Genomic DNA, 18,263 nt, shown 5'->3' on the forward strand with positions numbered 1-18,263 from the left:
ATATTCAAAGTCCCTACACTCATTCCCGGACTCTTGCCTTTCCTCCTCTCTCTTTCTTGACCTCCAGTAGTCCAGTTTCCATTGATTCCCTGTGGGTCATCGGTACCAACGGCGGTGGTTGTTGACCTGCGCCTCGACCGATCCGGTATGATCTGGTTATAATGGCTGATTCGCATGTTTGGTTTTGGCGAAAGTTTTACATCAGCTGCCCTTCCTGACGCAACCCTTTGCATTGAGACCGGCTCAGAGTGTGGCAGAGTAAACATTGTTTTTATCAATCAACTTCATTGGGAGAGGGAACAGACATGCTATTAAATGAGTGTGTGCATGTGAGTTTGTGTGTGCCTTTTTTTGTGGGTGGCGGAGCTAAACAAATCATCAATAATTAAGAATAACTCCAAATGACATGTTGTGAGAATGTATTAAATGTTATCCATGATCTTAACACACTTTGAGGGTTTCACTGTGTTTCACATGTGCTTTGTCGCATAGAAAAGGAGACCATCCTGTCTTTTCCTCAATTAGTCATAAAACCCGACCGAGGTGAAGCGGTTTCACTGGAATAAATAAATATATATAAATATATATATATAAATATCCTGGAAACACAATTGATTTAAAGTTACTGTCTCAAACCAGCCAGTCCAAACTGATTCTACCTGCTTGCTTGACCACCAGGTGTCAGACTTTTGCAAACAACTCAAACAAGTCCCCCAAATCGCACAATGTATCGCACGGGGAAAGGGAATGACTCATAATTATCCATAACAAACCCTATTTATGGGTCTTGATGAAAGTGACATTCCCAGAAAAATATTTACATTCTCAGTAATTCCTTTCTGAGGCATGTCAGAGAGGGCAGTTTGTGGAACATCATTTCAATTTCCACACTTCTCCTCCCCACTTAGCTCCAATGACTCCTGCAGATGGTGGACGGACGTGTCAGTATTTTGATTCTGCACGCTGCACAATTATGCAGCGAAGGGGTTCCAGAGACAATGGATGCTGGGACGGAGGAATGTTCCCTGCCCCGGACCTTACAGGTAGCCCCTCACTGACCCGGACCGATCACATACCGATCATATTTGGCTTAGCGCGTTACTTTGGCGGCGTGATCAACAATGAGTGAAAAAAAGTGGAAGGGGACTGGCCTGGGCACGAGCCCCGGGGCTTGAGAAGTGATGATTTCATCCCTGCTCGCGCAAACCCCGGAACGGGGGAGCGATTGTGAGCTGGCTGGCGTTTGAGGGCACAATGAGTTTTCCGTGTATCCGCTCACCACTACCGGGACTTGGAAAGTTTTCCTGCTGACTTTTTTTTCCATGACTTGTGCGTCTGATGGCGGCCGTAGCCTGCAATTAATCTGGAGATGAAACATCTTGCATCAGGTCTAGAACACACTCACCGATGAGCAAAACTATTGATCGTACGACTGTATTTTTCACGCTTTTACATAGAAAACTGCTCATTTGGATGCTTAGATGAGCGTCTGAACAATCGGTCCTCCTCTGCTACATGTTTGCGTCAGCTTGGATACATTCCGACATTTACTACTCGCTGCTGGAATTGAATCTGTTTTACGTCCCGCCTCTCCGATCCCGACCGGGAGCCGTCTGACAGGCATCTCGAGCGTCTCCAGCTGCAGGGGCCGCTGCATGTGCGAGATGCTCGGGCGCCTCCACGTCAGCTACTGCTGCAGCGAGCGCCACATCCCCCCTCGGCCGTCCACAGCTGTCTCTCCTCTCCCTCCTGAGGTTTTCCAGCTTAGGCCTGCAGATTGTCCCGAGTGCCAGAGGGGAGCCCGATAAGGCAATTGCTTGTGTCTGGGTGGTTTTTTACACAGAAATTCATCTCTGTCATCTCGTTGCACGCTTCGTTTGAGAGTTTTTAAGCAAGTGAGACGGATGAGATGCGAAATGTTTGAAAAAAATACAAGGTTATTTAAGCGACTAATAGCCCGCCAGAGTCTCTGTCTGGGTCAAACAGAGAGGTATGTGGCTGATACTGAGCCTTTTTCCTGGAAAGCAGTGGAACGAACACACACACAAACGCCTGTATTTGCTATTAAAATACTTCTGTCAGATCCGTCCTCCTCTTATCGCAGGCGTGTTCGGAGGATTCTGGTAAAGGTCCGTGCATTTTACAGCAAAGCTCTCACAAATGTCACGGGATAGGAATTAGAGCAGACAGATCCATCGGCGTGTCGGGGAGTAGGCTTCGTTTGTTTAGACGTCTAATCGGGAACTCCGCCAGCGCTGGTTGAGGGCACGCCGCCCCGGAGGTCAGGTTCCCTTTGAGTTCAGTCCCCAGACCCCTCCGCGAACGAGAGACGTGTCGTCCCGATAAGCCGACTCTTGTGTCAAGTTATTATAAGCTTTCCCGGCGGTGATCGGCAAGCCTAGGGGACGATCAATCATGCAAGAGCTCCTCTGTTATTTCTGGCCTGGCTCCAAAGCCAGCGGGCCCCTCCGGCACTGAAGAAATGCATACGTGCGTAAATCAACTTTACGATCAAACCCTGTTGTCAAACCATATTTTCGCGAGTGTGTGTGTGCGCAGAGTATCACTTAGTGTGCGGAACAGCGGAGACAATGGAATGAAGAGGACACAACAGAAGCAGAAGACGGCATGTCGAACAAGTCCTCACAACATTATCGGTTTGTCGTGTTGATACCAGTGCGGGTTTTACTATGATTGAAGTCTAATTCATTTCAAAGATTTGAATGAAAGTGGCGGCATTTAATAAAACTATGAATGTGTGTTTGTCTCCATTACAGACTGGTGTTTGTCCTGTTGACGTGCAGGCTGGCTGATAAGTAATTATTTATTCATTCCAAGCTGAACTGTTAGCTAGCCAACATCCGATGGCTTTAAAATTTCCAAATGCCATCATCAACTACCGTGACGTGCAGTCAGGGGAGGCGGGAGAGGCCGTGCCTCACTTGCCAATCTTGGAAAGAAAAATATGTAAAATGAAAAAAAGACTTAAATGGTTATATTTTTTTATAGTTGTACTATAAAGGTATTTTTCATTTGATTTGATGATGTGTAAGGTTCAAATACTGAGAGGAGACGTGCGTTGAGGCCACGGACTGTTGAGCCTCCATGTAGATTCCCAATAACAGCTGACAGCTGACATGCTCTGCACTACGACCGCATTGCTGTCTCTGTACGTCACTATTAAAATGTTTCAACACTTTTACTAAATGAACTACATTTCCAAAGTAGTTTTTCTTTCTACGTGTGTCACTCGTTTCTTGTGCTGAGCGATTATAAAATGGCTGCGAAGAGCCAACAAGTGAGGCACGCAGTTCTCCTGCCTCATGGTAGGCGTGCCTCACCAACAATGAACCTCACTGCACATCACTGATCCACAATTCTGTAAAGTTTTAATATCAACTGTATTTCATGTTGAATTCAAGATCACATTCAACATATTTAGTGACATCCATTCACTCTGTCATTCTCACATCACATAAAGACAAAAGCAGTAGCGTGGACTCATGGTTCATCCATGATGGGTTAATTTCCCCAATAAAGGATAAATAATGGTTAAATTATCTCTCTCATTCGCATAGAGAGATACAACCATTCACATATAACACAGATGTTTGAATCAAACTGGTGACGTCATTGCTGTCAGGCAGAAGCCTCAACAGATCACATCATGTTCTCAGTGTTTAGGTGTTACTAAAATATCAGTTAAGTATTGATCGGCATTCTCGCAGGTATTTTGTCAGAGACCTTCTGCTCTATTCAATTCAGCGAATCTTGACATGCGTCTCCACGTTAACAACCGGAGTTTCAAACCCCGAAGGTGAATCAAGCCGGACCATCGGGTCCTGCCACGGCCTCCTCCAGAATAGAGAAATCAATCTCTTGAACACGACTTAGCTCTGTGTGTGTGCGTGACATGAGAGACGAGCGATAAGTTCGCTGTCATCGCCGGCCGGATTTGTAAATACGTTTTTTACAAACGCAAATGTCTTGCTCACTGACAGTGGCGACCGGAGAGTCTGTTGTAAATCTGAACGCTCTAACACACACAACGATCCAGAGCTGAGAGGGTGGAGGGGTGGAGGTCGGGGCGCGCAAAGGGATTCATAAATAACGCAATGGAGAAAAGCCAAAAACTGGAATGAAGCCGTCCCCGGCTCTGGAGACGAACGCCCGATCTGAACTGCGCTCTCTTCGAGAGGTTGTCGCAGCGAGGCTTATAAGAAAGGCCGCAGATGTAAAAGTAGGACGTTGGATTATTGAGATTTAATTCGTGTCTGCAGTGTGTCCCCGTGGGGGCAGCCTCTGCGGCCGAGCATTGTGGGAAATCCTGTAACGGCGCCGACCTCTCGATCCAAGGGCTTTGTCCAGAGTCGGGAAAGGGGCCGGAGTGCAGGGGAAGCTCGTAGAACTATCCGCTGACCCTCTTGAAGGTGATGTAATGATTGGCCCGCATTGGTTTATAAACAGCGTACGATTTTTTCTCGTCCAAAAAGCTCGGGGTGTAGTCGTAACTTTGACAAGACCGCCAAGACCAGCCTTTTGCTTATCTTGGCAGTCGATCCAAAAAAAAAAAAAAACCCTCGCCGTTTAATTGGCCAATGTGTTTCGGAAAGCAGCCGGCGTGTGATGTGGCGCAGCGGCGGGAGGAGCCGGAGCTCCTCCCCGCTGCGGCTTCAGGCACGAGGAGCGCGGGGACCGGCGGCGAAAAACCCCAGAAACACCTGCTTCTGATAAAGATTAGGAGGGGAGGGAAATATATCAACATTTTAATTTTGGTCTGTGCTCGCATGTGGGAGAAGGGGATTTGGTGTCCCTGGCCGCACCTCTGAAATGCCCCTTTAAAAGCCAAAATACTGACATGGAGCTCACAGCGGCCAAGGAGACAAGTGACAAACAAGTGCAGGGGCAGAAAGGCCCGACGGGGAGCGATTCAAAAAATCTGTCCCGGACGGCGGCCCATTGATCCGAGATGCTCCACATTTGGTTTTATAATTAGACGCTCGATGTGACGCCTGAATGAGAGAGTGAATGGCTGGATGTCTTTTTTATGTGAGCGACTGACGGGTGAGCGATCCAGGCTGAACCCGCCTCTCTGCAGGTGACAGCTTGGGTAGCCTGCGCAACCCTGACTGCAGGATAAGCTGTATTTATAGATATTATTTTTGATTATTTGATTTCAAAAATGTTCACAGAGAGCGTTAACCGCCAAATATAGGAAAATATCTTTTGAGCAACTAAATGCAAAATATGGAAAACCGACAAAATGTTACATGTTCCCTGCCTGAGGTGTCTGCCCCAGGATCATTAATCATTTTTATTGATTGGTTTCATATCCAGTTTTTTAGCTGATGGCCATTTGTGAAAAATGGCCTCGTTCATATTCACTCAATGCTCAGAGCGTGAAACTTCCTCTGCGAAAAGTTGTTCTTGACTGTCATCACGCTTTTCATTTTCAGAGATGAATGGATTTCAGTAGAAGCGTTGCCGGGGGCGATGTCGGACGCACGCCCTTTGCATGCGGATCATCTCGCAGGTTTTAAAAGACCCCGGCCAACTAATTTAAAACAGAAATAATCTGCAGACATTAAAAAAATAAAACATGTTCACTCCCTTCCTCATACACAAGGGGCTTTTTACAAGGATACAGTGCGTGCGCTCAGGATGTGCACGCTTCGTATGCCGCACCCTCAAGCAAATCTGTATCTAGAGATCATCTCCCTGATAGTAGAAAAGAAAGCAGAATCTAACGTGTTACGGCACAAAATATTTCAACGGGCTACAGTCCCCTTCCACTGACACACACACACACACACACACACACACACACACACACAGCCTGATTCTTTTAGTAATTTATTCATGGATTAAACACCACTTAGTTCCAGATTTAAAGCTCAACATGGCAGTCAATGGATTCCCTCATCTTTCGCACTCGAGGCGCCTTCTGAACGCTGATGTTCCAAGGAACTAAAAATCAGTTTTGAGGAAGTGGATTCATTTCGACACCAGGATGTAAGGTTTAAGATTTGGTTGCAGGTCCCCGAATGATGGCTGTACTTCCCAGGACTGGGGACTTTTTTGAGGTGAGGGGTGGGAACACACCTTCTGATTTGTTGCATGTTTGACTGAATATCATGTTGATACAGAGGAACTGGAAGTGAGACAGACTGACCAACACTAAGACTTAAGTTGGCGGTTGTGACATTTAAAATTGGTCTCACTGCTAAATACAGCGCCTTCACATTTATTTTACATAAGCGCTCTGGACGAAGCCACAGAAACCTGCGTATTTCCTGAAAACGTCGACTGTGGAGAAGAAGACGAATTGCAGCCTTGGTTCACCTGTTAGAATTATTACTATTTTGCTTGTTTGTTCTAACCTCATTCTCAATTCTTTTGTTCACAGTTATTCATTCATTCTTATCCTGTACTCGGGCTCACGTGGGCCCAAGCCTATTCCAGCTTTCATTGGGTGAGACGCGGCGTTCACACTGGATCGGTCGCTAGACTCACTCATTCGTCATAAAGCCCGTTCTTCTCATCACACATGATATAGCAGGGGTGGGCAATTCATTTTTACACAGGGCTATATGATAAACCTGAACGGTGTTAGAGGGTCGAACCAACAATAACAGAAAAGCAACACACTTGTATAACATGAATAGAATAAATGTTTTTTCATGTATGTTCTGATTGACCTCACGCAGGCCGGTGAGGAATGCCAAAAGGGCAACTGGCCCCTGGGCCGTGAGATGCCTGGGTCCGTCATCTAGACAAATACAGTAATTCAGTCATCACACAGAATTTGGAGACATATAACCATTCGATCTCATTCACACGTCATCCATCCATCCATCCATCCATCCATCCATCCATCCATCCATCCATCCATCCTCGACCACTTATCCTGCATCGCCAGTCAATTGCAGGGCCACATATACAGACAGACAACCATTCACTCACTCATTCGGAGCAATTTTTCCCAATTTTTTCAAATTAACCTGCTGCATGTATTTGGACTGTGGGAGGAAAACCCATGCAGAAATGTGGGAGAACATGCAAAATCCACACAGAAAGGTCGGAATCAAACCAGGGTCCTTCGTGCTGTGAGGCCAAAGCGCTAACCACTGCGTCACACATCATGTACAGATACACAGATATAGGGATAAAAAAAATTCACTCACTTATTCATGCATCTTTAGGGTCTCCAATGGACCTCCTCCATGTTTTTGGACTGTGGAGGGAAACCAGAGAACCTGGAGGACACCCATGCAGACACGAGGGGGAAACAAACTCCATATGGAGAGGTCTCCTGGTGGAATCGAACCTGGGGCCTTCCTGTTATGAGGTACAATTATCTTGAAGTTGAATTTAACACCTATTGAAAGCACCAGGTTTAGGCAGAGAAACGACTTCATCGCAGTCTTGCCTTTGTGAATCAGCGGAAACTTGTGCTTGTTTGTGTATTTGAAACTGAAAGTTAGCCAGGGGTAGTAAAATAAGGTGATGTATGTCTGGATTGAGGCTATTTTTCACTTGTAGTTAAATAATGCCAGCTTGATTAAAAGGCAGAAGTCGACAGTGGATTTTGGAAAGCATCAGCCGCACTGGCAGGGATGAAAATCCAAAATCTATCCAAGCCGCGCCGATAGTCTCTGAAGGTTATTTCCTCATGGTACTTTCTGTTCTGCTTGGGATTCCACGGCCGAGACCAAATAAAACAAACTCCTCCGCCGAGTCTTGAGCGTGTCGCAGCCGATCTGGGTCGCTCGCCGGCGTTCTCTGTCTGATAACGCGCAACACAAGGAGTGGTTTCCCGTAAACCAAGAAAACGTCAGTCCTGATAATCGGGGTGACAAGATAGGATCAGGCAACGCGCATGGAAATTTATGTTAATTCGTCAAGTCAGGTCAGATCCTTGGGTAAATGCCAGTTTAATGTGGGTGGCCTTCTTCCTCGACCAGTTGAGGTAGAAAGAGAGTGTGTGAGAGATAGAAAGCAAGAGTTTGATAGAGATGGGGGAAGAAGTCACTAATGATCTTTTGCTAATAGTAACAGTAGTGCTAAAGGCTGACACGATGCAATAATAGTTTTAATATTCATAGCAGACAATATTAATATTAGATATCCCTAAGAAGAGTAGGCTAATGGGCAAGCAACTAGGGGCTAGCCTAGCGCTAACTATTAGCTTTCCCTAAAAGAAAGGTTTGATGCCTATTCTTAAACAAAAAGGGGACTTCTGCGCCCCCGGATCCAGATGGGAAGACGGTTCCACAGAAGAGGAGCTCGGTATTTGTAGCTCCATGAATCGTCCCGTTCGACTCTCCATGCGACGAAAGGAATGCGTCCACGGGCTTCTGTCGTAAATCTACACTTTATGCATCTGGGTGCCACATTCCTCTCAACAGCACAGTAAAATGAATCAACACTTGGTTTCGTATAACACCACCGGGCCTATATACATACATATATATACTCTATACTTATATCCAGGCTTATTTGGGTTCACCAAGAAAGAATTTTCTGATTCTGTTGTCGTGGCCCGATGCTGATGTTGATGATTTTTAGTCGCCTGGCAACCAGCCACTGGACGTGCTCCTGATGGAAAAGTGAACATCCAAATAGCCACCCTTTAGCCGATTCCCAGAAATACTCATATAAGACCGGCTGAAGCCTTGCAGATCCTAAACGTTTGTTTTTCTTCCACCCCCTCTCCATTTAAATAGGTTGCGAGTTGTAACGTGTTAATTTGGGCCCCTATTAAACTTTATTACATCGTTGCAAAATTTGTTTGAATAAGCTTGGAAATGAAAACAGCGACGGCCTCCACGTTTTAGAGAACATCGTTAGAAAGCCGTTTTGTAGCACGGTGGCACTGTGTGTGAAAAATACAAAAAACGAGAGCGGACGGATTCCGAGCTGGACCGCTCCGGTCGGGTCTGTGAACTTGCTCAGCCTCTTGACGTGTGTTTGTTTCCCCTGGCTGCCTTGGATATGGCTGTGTGTGTGTGTGTGTGTGTGTGTGTGTGTGTGTGTGTTGGCTTCTGGCTCGGGGGGCCCCTCGTTTCAACATTAAAAAGAACGTGTTCTCATTTGCTCCCTCAGACCGGGGAACGCGCTTTGACATCCGCTCGGTATCGGAGGCTGCCGTGCACTTTTTACGCTTTTTAGAAGGAGCGACTCGCAAAGTCCCCACGGCAAGAGGACATCGCGTTCCCTTTTGTCCTTTTCAAAAAAAAAAAGAACATATCTAAATCCAAACTATCCCACCAAACTTAAGATTGCAAACTGGAAGCGGCCAAGAAACATCTCAATCATTGGTTTGCATCCAAACCAAACCGTTGCTTGTCACGTGACTCCCTGGAAAAACTGGCGGGGGCGAATCCCATTGGATTAGCGAGTAGAGAGAGAGATAGATAGATAGAGAGGGAGAGAGAGAGCACACCGGTGAAGTGGTGAATCGGAGGTTTGGACAGCTGGGAGCAGGTCTTTCTGACTCGCTTTAACTCATCCCCCTCGCCCACGCTCTCATTTCCGTCGACCTTTCTCATTAGACGGACCGAAACCCCGGAGGGCCGGATTTGGTCAAATCGGACAAAAACGGCGTGGGAGAACGAGGCGCCCCGATCTTTGGTGGTTGCCCTTAAATTGCCTTCAATCCGTGGATTCCTCCCAAGTCAACAGCTGGTCCCACTGAACTCAGCGGGACTTCAATTCTTCTGCCCCTCTCTTTTTCATTTTTGCATACAGATGTGTGATGATTGGCTGCCGGGTGACATATTTCCTTTTTTATCTGCTATGAAATGACGATGCGCTCTCTCAACTCTTCTGCGGGGGAGGTTTCCATTCAGCTTTTGTGGATGTTAATTCAAAGAGGGGAGGGTTGTTGAATTTGAAAAGATGAAACCGCAGATTCGCGACGTTCACAACCGATCAACATTCAAACGTTCCGGTTGTCGCGGGTCGAAGCAGTTGCAGAAAAGGAGCAATCATCGATCAGGCAAATTGGGAAAGACTTGCTCGAACCGTTTTTTTAGTTTCCACCACAGGGACTAATGGTAGCAGCTCAGCGGTGCAAGAAACAGCACCACTAATCGGTCCTTTAAGCCTCCTCCGCTTCCGCTGCGGCCTGAGCTCACTTTGTGGCGCGGTTGTTTGTGTGCCGATGCTGAGTTCTATTTGTTTGCTTCTCTATTATATTCATAATCGGAAAGGATTGTTCCCTGGACTTGTGCCGGCCATCCAAATCAGAAATGACAAATAAAAATAAAGCACTCAGATTCTTTCCATTCTGCAGTTTTGAATTAGCTGTGCTTGCCGATGCCTCCTGTTGTACCTGACACTGCACTCTGATCTACACACACAGACCTTTTGATGATGACAACAACAATGCTAATTTGCATTGATTTCATTCATTTGTCATCTCTAACAATAATACAGCACCCGGAGCTGGGGGCGGCATTCCCAACTGTATTATTTAGAGGCGAGGCCACAAATAGAGACAATCAACCATTTACCCTCTCATTCATGTGTCATACAGACATAAAACCATCCACTCTCATTCATACATCATATATAGACAAAGAACCATTTACTATCTCAAGTGCTAACTACTGCCTGTGACACCCTTGATTTTTTTTCATTGCAAGCAAATTCAGAACAATGTCAAAATCAGGATGTACGCACTCCCAGCGAGAGGAGGGAGGGGGTTTCAGGCGGTGCTCCCAACAGGTTGGATGTTTTTGGGAAATCCCCATTTATCCGCATCTCCCTTTTGTTTCCAGTCCGCCAGCTTTGACCATAAACCATAAAAATGTTGTTACCTGTCAACCCCCCGCCGCGCCCACAACCCATTAAAGAGAGCCTTCCGGGGGAAATCTCTCGATGAGAACAGGAACAGAGATGTGGACGTTCAACACTGCGGTACTGAACCATCTACAGTCTGGAGGCGCGGCCTGTATTGCTGAACAGAGCAATCCTTGCATGGCACCACAGTAGGCTACCAGATGTGTGTTTCTGGATTACCAACTGTTCCCCTCAACCAACACACACACACAAACACATACATACAGACACACACACACACGCGCTTGCTTGGCGTCTCTCCCATTTGGTGACTTGCAGGTATTTTACAAGACTTCAAAGTGGGCCTCTGCTTGATCCTGCTCTATAAATGAGAAGAAAGCGCTGAGCTCGTGTTGTCTGGTCAGACACACACACACAAACAAACGCACAGCCGGCTCGTGAGTTTAATGAAAGCTTGTTAATAATCTCTGCAGAGTTGCCTGAGTTTTGTGCCACATTAGTTTTGAAAGAACTCCCCTCTACTTAAAAGCTTTTCTGGAGAGGATGTCCTTGTGGAGCTTTGCGTTGTTGGCCTGACGATTAAAATGAAAATGTCGGACATTTTTCACAGTTGAGTCTGGAGGATGCTGACCCAAACTTTCCCCTTCTGACTGAACACCCCCTCCTACCCTCCCCTACGTACTTCTGTCTACATTCTCAGCCGGAGTTATCAGGATTTACTGACTCAGACGCATCTGCAAAGACCGGAGACATCCAGACTGCGCCACGTGCCGCTGTCTCCATTTAACACGTGGTCACATTCGTATTGAAAAGTATTCGTGTCCAGCTGGAGAAAACCCAAAAGAGGAAAACATTCCCGCAATAAGAATTTGGGTTTTCTGCTCCAATGGTTACATTGATAAAGATGAGCCATCATATGATTAAATAGCAGTTTATATTTGAACTTCCCACCACCTTCATTGAGTAATTTCCCCTTTGCTGCATCGGGAGGTGACGGGGAGTGGGGGTGACGGGAGGTCACGGGGCAGGGCTACCGCTGTTACTCATTGTCACAGTCTCTAACCTGCTGCAAGCAGCTGCTCTTCATTTTTTATCATCCTTTTGTCGAAAAACAAGTACTTAAAACGAAACATAAAACAAGATGGCTACTCTCCACTATATAGTTGATGGATGAGAGTGAAAAAAATCAATAAGTTAAGTTCAGAGAAGGTTAGAAGGAGCTGTCAAGAGCCTTTGTAGATCTACAAAAAAAACATATGACAGGGTGTAGAGAGGAACTCTAGTTGTATGAGGAAGTGTATGAGGAGTGCGCAAGGAAGTATGACAGGGTGGTGCAGGACATGTATGCAAGTTGTAAGACAGTGGTGAGGTGTCACGTAGGTGCTGCGTAGGAGTTCAAGGTGGATTAGGGGGTGCATTGAGGATAAGCTCTGAGCCCCTTCTCGCTTGCTATGGTGTTAATAGTCACCATGGACTGATGTTTGCAGATGACATTGTGATATGAAGTTGGAACAGGCCGGAGGAAAATGGAGGTATGCCCTGGAAAGGAGAGGAATGAAGGTTAGCCCCAGAAAGACAGAATATATGTGTGTGAATGAGACAAACCCCATTGGAATGGAGGGAACACAGGGAGGGGAGAAGAGGAAGGTGGAGGATTTTAAGGACGAAGGGTCAACGGTCCAGAGAAATTAGTGTGGGGGAGAAGAAACACGTTCAAGCAGGTTAGAACGGGTTTAGAAAAGCATCGGGGTGATAAGAGTATCAGCCAGAGGAGTATCAGAGGAGGCAGACAGGAGGCAGCAGAGATGAGGATGTTAAGATTCTTCTTGGGAATGAATGAGGGAAAGAGGACATGAAGTTAGTTGGTGTGAGGGAAGAAGGTTAGATGCAGTCATATGATTGGTGCCGTGACCTCTGAAGAGGAAGGAGAAGAGGAGGACCATGAATATTCAATGAAATGACAAAGACTCGGAATGAATGTACGTGGCTTTGTATTAATGGCACAGCAGCGGCTGTGCGAATGCAGTGTGAATGCAGCCAAGTCATAGTTTGAAATTGTACATATACAAACACATATAAAGTATATATAACTTAAGCTCTTAACATCCACAGCTCACAGCTTTCAAGCAGTCATAACGGCAGATATGCAAAAAGAACACACACACACACACACACACACACACACACACACACACACACACACACACGCAGAGGCTCAATTGCACAGTTATCCAATACACGCTTCAAGTTCAAGACTCTCCAGTTTTCCAGAGTGTGTTACGAAGCAACGGACGATTGTAAAGTGCATATGGAAGGAAAAGGGGCGTATTTCGGGCGAGGTGCGGGAAGCACCCGAGTCTCTTTTTAACCCTTAGAATTTCCCGTAGTCACTGTTTGCCGAGCTGCTCTTGGGAGGAGCGTAGACGGACTTGCTCCTCTTCTTCCCGCTCTCCCCTTTCACCGCAGCTTCGCCCTCATTTAACGACAGGTAGGCCGCCAGGCTGTCCCGGAAACCATAGCTCACCACGTTGTCGCTGTGGCTGTCAGTTCGCACCAGCTGCCTCCTGCGTAGTTGATGAAATGAAAGGTGGAGTCAGTTGCTAGGAGACGGACGATTCATCAAGGGTTTGTCGTACTGCACCATCGGTATTTTTGGAAATCTCGCATTTAACTTTTTTAGTGCAAGCAAATAGCGTCTCCGACACACCTATCTACTTTGTCCCAGTCAAATTTTTGTCTCATCACCACGGGCAGAGGTAACGGAGTTGCATCTGATGGCAGCGGCGCGGCTGACAAACAGGGCGAGGTTAAGGCACAGCACAAGCCATCTGCCGTTTCTGAGGAGAGAGGGACAGAGGGAAAGCAGAATTGAAACCAGTGATGGTAAAAAACAAGCAAATCTCACATCGGCTGAGGGAGGATTGCTATCTCGACCTCGGAATGAGGTCCGCGGGGCCTGTTTATCTCGGCGCGTGCGCGAACGCTTCCTCTTTGGTCCAAAATGATCCCCTTAGCACAGGAAGACCAGTGTGACATGACATGCTGCTACATCAAAAGTGTGGTGACAAGCTGTTTTTAATGTCACATTTGCACTGCTAGCCGGCTGAGCTGTTGCACCTCTGGCCGTGGTGTGTTTTCAGATCCACGTTAACACACTCGGCGTGCATGCGTGTGTGTGTGTGTGTGTGTGTGTGTGTGCGCTCTCACCAGAGTAGTGGTTGATCATATCTTCCAGGCACTGGAAAGTGAGCCGGGGCGAGATGTAGTACCAGCTGTTGTCAAGTCGAGAGATACGGTAGTGCCATAATAATCTGTGTTTCACAGAGAGCGCATAAACACCTGGGGGGGAGAAAGAAGTTCATCCTCTCATAGCTCTCACATGAACACTTGCATGGTTTGTACAGGGGCCGGATGTCCACGAATATGATAATAATGATGCAATTATTTATTTTGAAACAAAATCAACAGGAGAGCGAGACACAGAGAGAGAGGGGGGAAACAGAATTGAACTGACTCAACTAAACTGTACTCTGACCGCTTCGAAAAAAATGAAAATAATTTAATTAATGGGCCGATCTGACGCCGTGGATCGCAGCTCTCACACGCTGACAGACAGTCAGCTGAGACTGGGGGAATGAAATACACAAGTGCGGATCTTTACAAATATAGAGAAACTGGTAAAAAAAAGTATAAACTAAGAACTGACAGGCTCTGATAGAATAAACAGAAAAACAGATCCTCTGTCTCACACACTTCCTCCTTTTTAATTCTGCAAAGCCCCAGTTCTGCAAAACCGTGACCGTTTAAGTGACGACGGAGTTGAATAAGCGACAAAATATCATGCTCTGGAGGATCCACCTTCAGGGGGGGACGCTGACGGCGAACGTCTCACCTCTCTCAGTGAGGCTCTGCCGCACCAGGAAGGAGCCGAACCCGTTCCCTGGTAGAAGTAGCAGCTCCTCCGCTTTCTGCCGGCCGACACCCTCAAACAACCAGCTGGCAGAACAGAGGCATGTTGGATAGAGTAAGGTCATTGCAGCCGACAGAGAGGGCGTTTTTGCAATCGGAGGGCCGGCGGTTCGATTGCCGGTTCCTCCTGTATGCATGCAGAAGCTTCCCCCAGTTGCCCCTGATGGCCTGGTTAGCATTTTGCATTGGAGACCTGCTGCCATGGTGTGAATGTGTGTGTGTGAATGTGAGAATGTGACACCATGAGTTGTGTGTATATACACTGCTCAAAAAAATAAAGGGAACACTTAAAAAACACATCCTAGCTCTAAATGAATGAAATATTCTTATGAAATACTTTGCTCTTTACACAGTTGAATGTGCTGACAACAAAATCACACAAAAATGATCAATGGAAATCAATTGTATCAACCCATGGAGGTCTGGATAAGAATCACACTCAAAATTAAAGTGTAAAAACAAACTCCAGGCTGATCCAACTTTGATGTAATGTCCTTAAAACAAGTCAAAATGAATCTGTGTTGCTTCCTGAGTGGACACTATGATTTCATAGAAGTGTGATTGACTTGGAGTTACATTGTGTTGTTCAAGTGTTCCCTTTATTTTTTTGAGCGGTATATATAGATGTACATTCATATATATATATATGTATATATACACAGTATGTGTGTGTATGAATAGATATATATGCATGCATGCATGTATTAATAACCAAGATCTTAAAATGAGATCGTAGATTTCACATAGATGAATGTGCGTCTATATATTCATGTGTGCATACAGTGCATACATATGCTAAATATCCACAATTGAGGCTCAAATCATGAATAATCAAATTTCTCTATTATCTATAATAATAGTAATAATAAGTGTTGGTTTGTTGGTGCCTGAAAAAAACGTGTCAATAATGATGAACTTAAAACAAGGTGCACAGGAGTGTGAAAGGGCGTCGGTCAGACGGTTTCCTACTCGTGGTAAACTCTGCCGACGTGGCTGAGGGGTATGTAGTTCTCCGTTCCTGTTTGGACTGAGCGCACTCTGCAGCAGTACGCATCCCTGACCAGATGACCAAGAGAAGGAGAGAGGAATCAACGTGAGCAACACTTTCGTGCCTGGGTTCAAGGGTTTTCACCTCGCGTCGGAGAGAATGAGAAATTACGAGAATAATATTAAAAACAGCGCCTAATACAGGGTTTTGCAAATTGGTGGCTGTAAAGTGTAATGATGACATAGTAGGTTAACAACAGCGATTCAAATAATTTGAAATCCTTTAAAAAATAAATTACAAGCAACATTTAGCAGTTTAAAATGTATTTAAGCAGATTTTTTTGTCTATTACTGTGATATATGTTGTAATGAAGCGGATTATGATTTTTTTATAAGAACAGATATCGAATAAAAGCCTTGAAGGGGATGGGTGTGCGTGATCATACTCTGTGATGACACGGAGCCTCTCCCCCATCCGGTAGATGGGCTCACTGACTTCGGGGGCCGGGTAGTCCCGGAGCACCACCATCATGTTGTCATCTGGAAAGAAATAAAAAATTCCAGCAGCAACATTCGCAGCCGTTGCAAAATGCGATGGAACGGCCCCGGAGCCAAAACAGCCGTCCTTCTAAACCCGTGTAAACACCACGACATGTTAATAAACACGTCGTTGTTCTGCAGCATTCAAATAAATAATGGAAGTACTTGCACTAACTTAAACACTCCTTTGTAAAAAATGCAAAACCGTGCACGAATATCAGATGTATTCCTATTATATTTACGATGCATTTTTTTTAATAGTTACCGTTGAAGCTTTCCGTTTTCATTCAAACCAAGTTTCTTAAATGACCAAAACAAGTTGTAAAGCCCGTTGAGAGCCCTCACCCTTCGGACAGCCATCAAGGTTCTCCTTGTTGACCTTTTCCCGGGGTCGCATCACATTCCCCATCCTCACGCCGACTGGACACCCAGCCTGAAAGTCGGTCTCAATTAGCCACTCAAATACTTTGCCGCAAATCTCCTTAACGTCCCACGAGCTCGCGTTCATCCGTCACATCTGACAGCAGAATGAGGAAGCTGTCGTGTTGTAATATCGCAGTGCGTGCGCACACTTATCTGTGTGCGTGCGTGTGTGTGTCACAAACACACTTAAAATCAATTGGCTCTCATGATTCAACAAGAAGAAGTAACAGCACCACTCATGAAGACAAGTAACTGAAGACACGTACTTGCTGCAGAGGCATCAACTGTCGCAGGAGAGATGTCGGCACGCACCGGGCATAGCGGCAACACAGGAAAGAACTAGGAGAGTTCTTTTTGCTCAAGAAAGACGTGTGATCAGAGTGCAGGTATATGACTCAACAATGAAACTGTGAGCTCACTTCCTGTAATGAAAAAAGGAAGTAAACACTGTTGAACAACCGCGGAGATGCAGATGAGGAAAGACAGAAAATTGTTCGTCTGGATTCAGCTGGTAACGGGCTTTTGTAAACATTTATGGTTTAATACGGGTTTAATAAAAAGGTCTGCCTCTGATATTCATACAATTTTAGAATGGTTGTGATCGTGTTTATGCAGCAGGACAGAAATTTTGGAGCTATGGGTTTATCACCATGGCAACACCGATTCATCCAGCCACTCTGCTTGCACATATATCTCTTGTGATACTGTGGTAAATGGTCTAAACTTGGAAACTGTGTCGAAGCGCCGTGCACTGGATATTATTTACTGATTTGCACACACATGCTAACAATCACACACCGATGGCGGAAGAGCACGCAACAAGTTGGGGCTCTGGTGTTACTATGACACGCAGAGGACAGGAGGAGCAAGGAATTGAGCCGATAACTATCTGATGGCAGAACACCTGCTGTACCGGCTGAGCCGCCGCTGCCCTGAAAATATGTTATAAAATGGGCCCAGATACAGTCCAGGTAATGCAAAAATACTTTAATGATAAAGCTTGTCAAAGTGCCTTGCAAGTTTCCCACAGACACACAAACACGAAGCTATTTCTGTGACACAAACCCAATAAGGGAAGCACCGGTTTTGCTTTTCTTTTTTTTTTTTTTTTTTGAAATGCAGCCGCTGTGGTTGGCCGCAGCGGGTCGTCGCTCATGTGTAGAAATTTACTGGTATCGAGGTAAATTTTACTGCGTTGATTTACATTCCGTTGGCTATATTTAGCCTGGTTATACAAACCTTACACCACATATGTGGTGTATTTACCTGTTCATAAATAGCATGCGTATACACATATACGCATACATGAAAACATACACACATATTCATCTATACATATACCTAACATGCATTGTAATGTTAACTTAAATCATTCACCCAATTACACACACATGCACATGGGACGGCAGATTATCCATATGCATATACATATGCATAGACATAAACCATTGCATATACATACAAAAATGTATATGCATATACATTATAACTCATATTACACACAGTCCATATAATGTCCGTATATATGTCTAATCCGT

General features: G+C 45.5%; 1 protein-coding gene across 1 annotated transcript; it reads right to left on the reverse strand.

Moving 5' to 3' along the window:
- Positions 1-12,795: 12,795 nt before the first annotated feature.
- sla1a (Src like adaptor 1a) lies at positions 12,796-17,091 on the reverse strand. The gene is made up of 8 exons (XM_086178022.1): positions 16,992-17,091; positions 16,648-16,735; positions 16,209-16,302; positions 15,745-15,831; positions 14,699-14,802; positions 14,014-14,145; positions 13,514-13,643; positions 12,796-13,370 (listed from the first exon to the last, which is right to left on the reverse strand). Exons 1-8 carry the CDS (start codon positions 17,004-17,006, stop codon positions 13,178-13,180), a joined length of 843 nt encoding a protein of 280 aa, XP_086034148.1. The 5' UTR covers positions 17,007-17,091; the 3' UTR covers positions 12,796-13,177.
- Between the last annotated feature and the right edge of the window lie 1,172 nt (positions 17,092-18,263).

The sequence above is a fragment of the Fistularia commersonii genome, chromosome 30, assembly GCF_037954325.1.
Source record: "Fistularia commersonii isolate RoL2024-O1a breed Wild chromosome 30, RoL_Fcom_v1.0, whole genome shotgun sequence".
Lineage (NCBI taxonomy): Eukaryota > Metazoa > Chordata > Actinopteri > Syngnathiformes > Fistulariidae > Fistularia > Fistularia commersonii.

What these genes read in the sequence shown, in the direction of transcription:
- sla1a (XM_086178022.1), bottom strand. An exon ending in AGGCTCCGTGTCATCACAGA is followed by an intron (nt 15,832 to 16,208) that starts GTATGATCACGC and finishes TCATCTGGTCAG; the next exon opens with GGATGCGTACTGCTGCAGAG. An exon ending in GCAGAGCCTCACTGAGAGAG is followed by an intron (nt 14,146 to 14,698) that starts GTGAGACGTTCG and finishes TCTCCCCCCCAG; the next exon opens with GTGTTTATGCGCTCTCTGTG.